The sequence below is a fragment of the Antrostomus carolinensis genome, unplaced genomic scaffold (assembly GCF_000700745.2).
Source record: "Antrostomus carolinensis isolate BGI_N321 unplaced genomic scaffold, ASM70074v2 scaffold4845, whole genome shotgun sequence".
Taxonomy (NCBI): Eukaryota; Metazoa; Chordata; class Aves; order Caprimulgiformes; family Caprimulgidae; genus Antrostomus; species Antrostomus carolinensis.
The window spans coordinates 86517-95978 of NW_010318362.1; the positions used below are offsets into that span (position 1 = coordinate 86517).

Here is a 9462-nt window from a genome sequence, read left to right on the forward strand (position 1 = left end):
TGTTAGTTAAACCTCTGTTTATGCATATTAAACCTCATAAACATCGTCCCGTATTCTCATCCTTACCTTTACCATTGGTGGCTCACATCAAAATATGACATTTGACACTGGCAATGAAATATGCTCTTCAAGGAGAGACTTACATGAGTCTAATCCTTTGTGCTGTGCTTGCTAAATTAACTTTTACAAAACAGCTAATTCTGAACTGTCGTTTAACTGTTTTAACAAATAACTTCTTAGACTTGGGCATTGGAGGACAAGAGTGTGAGCTGCTGATGAGCAGCTATCATGTTGGGAAAACAGATATAAACTGAATTGTATCAGTCTTTTCCTTTGTGCTGAGGGGAGACCTCATTAATGTTTATAAATATGGTAAGGGCGAATGTCATGAGGATGGAGCCAGGCTCTTCTCAGTGATGCCCAATGGTAGGACAAGGGGCAATGGGTGTGAGCTGGAACACAGGAGGTTCCACTTAAATTTCAGAAGGAACTTCTTTACTGTGAGGGTGACAGAGCCCTGGGACAGGCTGCCCAGGGAGGGTGTGGAGTCTCCTTCTCTGGAGACATTCAAAACCCGCCTGGACGCCTTCCTGTGTGATCTCATTTAGGTTCCTGCTCCAGCAGGGGGATTGGACTAGATGGTCTTTTGAGGTCCCTTCCAATCCCTAACATTCTGTGATTCTGTGACTTGTACTATGTCTCTCAGCCCCAAGAGGTGATGGATGAATTCACCGAAGTCATGGATTTGACCAAGAAATGCAAGGACTTCGCTGCTCTGAGAACCAGACTTATTTTTTTCAGATCTTAGCCACCTCTTAAAGGAGAATCTAGGTGCTGTAAGAGCACTCAAAACTAATGACACCTTTCTTTGCATTTGCTTGAAAGAAGAGAGACCATAAGGTAAGAATCGGGTCAGAAAGCAGATCAAGAGAGGTGATTCTGCCCCTCTACTCTGCTCTGGTGAGACCTCACCTGGAATACTGCGTCCACTTTTGGAGCCCTCAACACAAGAAGGACAAGTACCTGTTGGAATATGTCCAGAGGAAGCCACAAAAATGATCAGAGGGCTGGAGGAGCTCTGCTGTGAGGACAGGCTGAGAGAGTTGGGATTGTTCAGCCTGGAGAAGAGAAGGCTCCAGAGGGACCTTATAGAGGCCTTCCAGTACCTGAAAGGTGCCTATAAAAAAAACTGAGGCAGAACCAGTTGTGAACTGTTCACAAGAGCACATGGCAATAAGACAAGCAGTAATGGTTTTAATCTAGGGCATTCTAGGATGGATATTAGGAAAAAGTTCTTAAATATGAGGGTGGTAGGTCATTGGAACAGGTTGCCCAGAAAGGTAGTGGAGGCCCCATCCCTGGAGATATTCAAGGTCGAGATTGAAGAAGCCTTGAGCAACCTTTTCTAGTAAAGATGTCCCTGCTCACTGCAGGGTGGTTGGACTAGAAGACCTTTGAAGGTTCCTTCCAATCCAATACATTCTATGATCCGAAGAAACCAAACTAAGTTATATGAGGGAGAGGTTCACTTTCTTCTGAAAGCAGGTTTCCTGGGGACGCCTGGGCAAGTGAGTCAAACTGACAGCTCACTGCAGCAAAGGAGAAGAGGCTGCATCATTCCAGGTTCTTCCTTGCCTGGCTCTGTTCCTGTCAGGTTGGACGCCTGGGCAAGTGAGTCAAACTGACAGTTCACTGCAGCAAAGGAGAAGAGGTTGCATCATTCCAGCTTCTTCCTTGCCTGGCTCTGTTCCTGTCAGGTCCTTGCTGACTTGACTGGATATAACCCAATTTTTGGCAATGCTGGGTTTATGATTGGACTAGATGATCGTAACAGTCTTCCAACCAAACTATTCTATGATTTTATAGGACTTATTCTCTGCCTGTATAACCCTTACATGTTGCACTCTTTGATCTGGTCAGCCTATGGCTCTGCCTCCTCTTTCATAAGGGCAACTAATGACAAGACAAGGGGAAATGGGTTTAAACTGAAAGAGGGGAGGTTTAGATTAGATATTAGGAAGAAGTTCTTCACTGTAAGGGTGGTGAGACACTGGAACAGGTTGCCCAAGGAAGTTGTGGCTGCTCCTCCCTGGAAGTGTTGAAGGCCAGGTTGGATGAGGCTTTGAGCAACCTGATCTAGTGGAAGGTGTCCCTGCTGATGGCAGGGGGTTTGGAACTAGATGATCTTTAAGGTCCCTTCCAACCCAAACCATTCTATGATTCTATGATTCTATGATTGTTGGGACTTCCAGAATAGAAACCATCTCAATAGACAAGGACACACAAGGTGGACTTCCACTGCCTAACATGGCCATTGGTGTCATTAAAGGTGTTTGGGAGCATCCTTGGCTGATCTCCATCCACTGTTTCAGAAGGACTTAGATCTCCTTCTAGTCTTACATCACATCTTGGTGGCCCACGCATATCTTACACCCCAGGTTAGCTGAAACATCTTAAGCTCCTCTGGTTCAGCAACTGAATCCCATTCATACAATGGAACTTTGATACCAGAATCAGATACCTTCACTAGGATGTTTATAATTTATGTGAGCAAAGCTCAAAACACTCACACACTGTCTTAAATTAGATCTGTAGCCCATCTACTGAGTAGAGACATCTGTGTAGAATTCAGTAGTCTAAACAGTCTGAACAGTGGCCATTTGAAATGCCTAGAGGAGAAGACTTCTCTGACGCCACAGGGATTTCCAATCTGCATTCTGATCCCCCACTGCCTCTCGTGTCCTGTCTTAGATGACAACCAGCTCTAGACATGTCAGGGGGAACTGTAAGAGGTATTACAGGGTATTGAGATGATCTACTCCTCTTCCTACCTTAGAGAGAGAAGGGGCAAACCCACACCACAGCCAGAGACCATCCAGGACACATTGTAAGTGGGAGAAGACCCCACTACAGATACTGTTCCAACAATCCTTCCATCTGGCCAAGGTGGTTTGGGATCTCTCTGAGAAACTGAAAGAAAAAGAGCACAAGCATTCATTAGAGCAAGGAGAACAGCTGTTACTACAGCTAGAAACGTATCTCCTTGGAGTTTGTTTTATTTTGTTTTGTCTGAGGAAGACAATTCAAGAGTTACACCTGTAGAAACACATTTTCAAATATACCAAACGTACTGATATTTGGTAATTCCTTCTTGCTTTTTTTTTCAACAAAAAAATTTCAAGAAGACAAAATTATTTTTGCGCCTGTTATGAAATACTCCACTTTTTTGTACAAGTTCCAAGCAGCCCCATCATTAAAGATTTTATTGGAGTATCATAGAAAGACGGTAACATTAACAGAAAAAAAAATAAAAAACAAACAAAAAGCAAACAAAAAACACCAGATTCCTTTACCAGTCACAGCTCTGTCTGCGATGATGACTTCATCAAGGTAAAATGATCCAGATATTTCCTTTGGCAGCACAGGTCTCAGCAAGTCTATCTGATGCACAAACACTGGTGAATTGGCAGGGAGGTCCTGGAGAAGTGTGGATGGATTCACACACCCCTTCCAGAGGTCAGTGCAGGTAAACATCCAGCTGGAAGACATCAATGTTGTGCAAGCTGTCTTTTGATGTGAGGTAGGGGCAGCAATCAACTTTTGAGGTGCTTTGTGAAGCTTCTAGGTAGTGTCATGTACTGTTATTACTGTTATTTACTCATACAGAAGATATTTGCTCAATGGCTTGTGATCACTCTCTACATGTCTCTGTTGGGTTCCCCATAGTGAGAAACAAAGCTTTAGATCTCTGCTAAGGTGCCTTCCTCCACATCACAAGAGTGGAATGTGAGAATGACTACCTCTGCTCTATTTTTGGCAAAACACTACAGGATCATCAGTGACCTCAATGGAAGTCAGCCCAGAGTTCAGGCCCCTTGGGAATACCAGATGATTGCTCAAGTTTCTCAGCTCTGTCCACCATGTAATAATTTAATCTCAACCACTTCTTCCCTTTCCAGGTATGCACACAAACCCCTCACACAACCTTACAGATACCCAAAGCTGCCAACTTCACTTCTTGAAGTTCTTCAAACTCTCCTGATTTTTAAGTCTGCCTGCCCCAAGCTTTACATCTAACACCAAATATTTTCTACTCATGTAATTCTAAGTGAATAAAGAAAATCAAAGTCTACACCAATTTTCAAAACTTTGTGTACCAATGATCTCATGAGGTTACTGGGAAATAAATAAATAAATAAATAAATAAATTGGTTCCTCTGTGTCACTGCAGAAAATCCACTGATTGTTGCCAAAGAAACTGGGAAATTAATGTCCTCAGGAACCTCCTGGTGTGTTTCCAGAGACAGAGCAAACTATCTGTGCATTTCTAAGGTGAGATAGTGTATTTAACAAGAAGCACACAAATTTACTGAGCAAAAACTAAAAAAAATCCTAAAAGAAAAAAGAAGGAAGCACATTCTAGAAATGCCTCTGCAGGGACAGAGCATACGTCAGCTTACCCCAACTGACAATTTGTTCCTATACAAATAGGAAATTCTCTCTGTTTGACAAATACATCTTCTTACTATGGAAAGCGCAATCTCTGGAAACTCTAGAGTGTCTGGATACCTTTTAGAGTCAGTTTCATTGAAATCCCATAGGCAGGTGAGGTTCCTCTTCACTGAACACAAAGAGACATTGATGTAGGACACCAAGATACGAAGGATATTGCTCATATGACCTTTATGTGCAAAACAAACCTGCAAAAATGGGAAAAAAATTTTACAAATGAAACCACAGGTAATTTATATGTAACATTTGTAGAAGATGTTGTATTCTGGTTTAATCCCAGTTTAACATTAGTAGGGAAACGTTGTTCCAGGTCAGTAATGAAGTCCAGGTCAGTAATGAAGTCCACCGCTTAAGGCCAAATTTTCTTGAATATTACCTATAGAAGACAGTGCATGGCATCCAGGTGACCTCTGTGCCACCATATAACATAAAAATGACACCTTATGCTTCAGTGAAGTTTTGGGGCAAGACATAGCTAGGAAATACCCATGGGGATTTCAAATATCTGGGAGTGAGGAAAGGAGACTAGAGAAGTTGGTTTGATTCACAGGGTATAAGGTCTGGGATGGACATCAGGTGGAGAAATAGGACTGGAAAAGGTCTGTGAAGGGGTAACTGGAAGGAATCTGGAAGGACTACAGGAGGATTTAGGAATTAATCTTTCCCTCATGCTTCCTTCCTTTCAATTCCAACTATTTGTCTTTCTCCAGGTGGCAGAGGAAATCAGGAAATTGGAGTTGAAATCAGTTGAAATTATTCCTATTAAAAGTAGATGTAGAAGATGAGCAGAAAAAATAAGCGAGAGTGGATCCTTAGATAACAAAGGAATTTTTTCCCTTTGTCAAGAAATGGTCATCCCTGCATCTTTCATCTTTTCCCAACACCATCTCACCTTTTCCTTTCCCTCATCAAGGGTTGCATCCCCAGGAGTAGAGAGCAGCTATATGTGTTAAACCATATTTACATCTCAGGAATCTCAAACTACCCATCCAGTTAATAAAAGACACTCTGCTCTGTCCATAACTATAGTTCAAAGGCATGGATTATAGTCCATCCTTTCTGGGTTCGAGGGAAGTGTAAGCAGACCAGATGAGTTTACGCTGCTTGATCGGACTCTGAGTATTCGGTCACCAGTGCAACCTACTCATCAAGTGCAGCCACTTACATGTGTGTATTCAGTAAGATCATATCTTGGTAGAGTTGATAGGGAAGTTTTCACCAGTTGTTTTGGTCTATGAACACTGAACCTCCCACAGAAAGGCTCCATTCCACTGATGATGTGTCCTGTGGTAATAATGTCCTTCATATCTGACAGAGATAAAAAACCAAATCAAACAAACAAAAAAACAACCATGAGGGGATGAGAGGCTTCAAAATTATTCAGAAGACACCAGTACAGTCAAGAGATTCATGAAAATACAGGAAGAGAGTATCCAAAATTTGTCAAACAGTCCTAATCTTAAGTATTCTCCTGCCCAGATAAATGGTGAACATCTACAGGGCAATTGCTCCCCAGCTTAATGGTGCTTAAAGACAGGAGGAGGGACCATTAGATTACAGTTCTGACCATAAAACCTCATGGCAAATAACACCATCTTTAGCCATACAGAGTACATTTGAGCAAATCCACCCTTCTTTTCCAGAAAACACTCAAAGTTGGAAATTGATATATAAAGCAACAGTGAATCAACCTTCCCTTTTGGGGTGTTTGTGCCAATGACTATCAACCATGCTGCTGAGAAACTGCTAGGATTTCTTTCCTTGCTAGTACATAAAAGTACATTATTTTCTGTCACCACACACTGACAGTTCACCTTTTGCTTCAGGTAAGAGGGATAAAGCCTACTAAATGAAGTTAATAGCAGAATTTAACAAAAAAAAAAGTCAAAAGGAGGTAGCTGTGGTTCTTTACACAAGCATTGGACCTACTGTAATCTTCACTGGAAGAATTTATGAATGTAGTTTATCTGTGTTCAAGGGGAGATTATATAAATAGAGGGAAGGGAGAGACACTGAAGGTAAATAAATTAAAAATCATATTACACCAAGGAAATTAATTGAGTTGAAAATACTATGTATTTTGAGAGACTTAATCATTAATCATTATACGTAGTTATCCAATTTTTACTCTTCCCTAGGTGTCTATTTTGGTTTCTACTGAAGACAAGACACCGGGCTGGATGGACCCTATGTCTGAATATGTGTGGTTGCTCTTATTTTCCTGGCATCCATTCATCACAGCTTCACCATTGTTCTGCTGTCTTGTAACATTATCTATATTTTACAATCACCAATGAAAGCTCAAGTTCTCTTTTTTTCCATTTGTTAGGCATGAATTTTTATTCCCATTGTACTGTTGAACTATCATCAGCTTTTAGCTCGAGTTTTTCATCTTTTTGTTGTCAGAATTGTGGATTTGGGTTCACATTAAGAATGTCCAGTTATTATTTTCATTAATCTGCATAAATCTTCCCTCCCTCCCCAATTAAGGTTAATTAATTGCCTTCCTTCACTTGGAGGAATCAATCTCCAATATATATATTACTGTCTGGGACCTGTTCTCTCACTCCGTATCAAAGAGAAGAATGTGATACAAGGTCTCTAAGCAATCATCTACTTTTTGGTATAGGATAAGTATACCACTAGTGCTGTCAGATACAGAATCATAGAACAGTTTGGGTTGGAAAGGACCTTTAAAGGCTATCTAGTCCAACCCCTCTGCAATGAGTATGGACATCTTCAGCTAGATCAGGTTGCTCAGAGCCCAGTCCAACCTGACCTTGAATGTTTCCAGGGATGGGACTTCCACCACCTCTTTGGGCAACCTGTGTCAGTGTTGCTGGAGTTACTTTTTACTATAGTAGCTGTCTGATGTGTGCAATACCTTCAACGTTAGAAAACTAGTATCAATGTTTTTGTTATTATTATTATTTTTCCAAAAGCAACTGACATTTTACACCTTGCCTGACCAGTCAAGTATATCACAGATATTTGCACTGTTTCACTTTCAGTCATCAAGGAACACTGAAAGCAAAAGACCTCCAGGGTCAGAATCAGTCTGAGCTGTAGCTATGGGCTACATGAGATTTGCTTCCCCAGCAAACATATTGAAATATGAATAATTTCACATGCCCCAGAACTTGCATTTTTTGTCTCTACTCTTAATTTTTATAGCAATCAAAAAAGTATCACCTGCTTTGATAAGTGTGTTGCAGTACAACTGAGTCATACAACATATTATAGAAAGAATCTCGATTATATTAATCATGTTTGGTTTAATATTAGTTCCATAATTCTCCCATCAGAATACATACAAATAATGAATAGCCAAGAAATATAAATGTACTTAAAACCCATAAAAGTGTAAATTTACTATCACTCAAGGTTTAAAGTACATTTATTACATAAAAGGAAATCAACTCTCACAGTAAATACTGCTCATTTGTCACAGAAGATCACTACCTTCTTTCTCAAAGCCATTGCGGAAAAGGATTTTAGCAGAAGTTGGGTCAGTTTCACATCCTATTGAAAGAAGTTCCTCTATTGCTGTTTGCACCTTTATAAAAAAAAAAAAAAAAAAGAAAGTGAAAAGCAGCAGTGTACAGTACAGCAGTGTTTGGATCATTTCAGGAGTGAGCTTCAACACACACATCATCACCACATTTTTCATCAGCTAGAAACCAGTGGAAAGGCAGCTCTGAACAAGCACATAGTCAAATGGTAGAGAATAAAATTCAGCTCAGTCCAAATCTGATGCCCTTCAGGGGTTCAAGACATCCTTTAGGTGTCCAGCAGCCTCCTCAGAAAGGTGTAGATTTCTTGCATGAGCTATATTACAGCCTGGGCATCTGCATGCCCTTCCAGGCTCCACCAGCTGTGTTGACCAGGCGTCTAATGACTATCACAGAGCAATCACCCAGGGCAATTTTAACAGTGACCAACTACCGTATCAAAAGATAATGGGATTTTGAAGAAGCCACATTGGAGCTCCTGTCTGGAGCAAAAGCTGTACACTACATATGTGGTCTTAGAGGAGGTATCCAAGGGTCTGGTATCTGAATATACCACATATGTCATTGCAGACACGACAGGCCAAGATCAGATGCTGTGATATGCTTAGAATATACCTGGAAGTCAGACCCCTAAAAATCCCACTGTGAGACAATCCCAGTAACAGATATCACCCCTACATCTTGCAAAATTTATCTCAGCTTCTGGCCCAAACACTTAACTACTGTGAAGGACTAGAGCTCCATCAATTACACCCCAGCAGAGGACTGAACGTCCGAGTTTAATGACACCTACCTGATGAGCTGTAGCATTTGTGGGGATCATTCTGAGCAATAGGTTGTTCCAGGAGATGCTGAAACACCCTGTACCAGACACAGTCAACATCTGGCAAGCAAAGAAGCAAATGAATAAATGAAAACAGATACAAACTGTATGAGACACACAGACTTCAAACCTGGTGTCTTCTACAGAGGAGGATTTTACAGCCTCTGTAAATCAAGAGTACCTTCAGCTGCTCTTAAACTGTTCTTATCCTCCATGGTCTCTCTTGACACAAGCCTTGGGCTTCTGTTCTTAGATTAAAGGAAGCAGAGGGAATACATGACCTGTGCAGACACATTGACAACCACTAATGGTCCCTAAAGCTCCTGACCTGCAGCTGTGGGGTTTAACCACCAAGAAAAACTTTACTCATTACTGAGCATTTCATCAAGCTGAAAGTTTCTACCATCTGATTGCAATAGAGGGTTGACCATATAACACACAGAGTGTGCTGTCACTAAGGAGGGGAATTAAGAATTATTCAAAACTTGTATTAATTAGCATTAGTTAACAAGATGAGGTGTTAACGAGTGAGATAAATGTGAGAAGGGTCAGCATTGCTTACACTTTAACATATGAGCAGATTAGGACTTTTTTCAAGGGCACACAGTGATAGAA

At 41.0% G+C, this 9462-nt stretch overlaps 1 protein-coding gene across 1 annotated transcript in view; it reads right to left on the minus strand.

Moving 5' to 3' along the window:
* Positions 1-8907, minus strand: part of PKHD1 (PKHD1 ciliary IPT domain containing fibrocystin/polyductin) — a gene marked incomplete at both ends in the record, with an annotated part of 83797 nt that extends 74890 nt beyond the window's left edge. Inside the window, 6 exons of the mRNA XM_010168864.1 lie at positions 2832-2970; positions 3354-3538; positions 4570-4700; positions 5678-5820; positions 7975-8068; positions 8818-8907. Of these exons, the coding sequence (XP_010167166.1) occupies positions 2832-2970; positions 3354-3538; positions 4570-4700; positions 5678-5820; positions 7975-8068; positions 8818-8907 (782 nt within the window). The remainder of the gene's footprint in view (positions 1-2831; positions 2971-3353; positions 3539-4569; positions 4701-5677; positions 5821-7974; positions 8069-8817) is intronic.
* Positions 8908-9462: the final 555 nt, after the last annotated feature.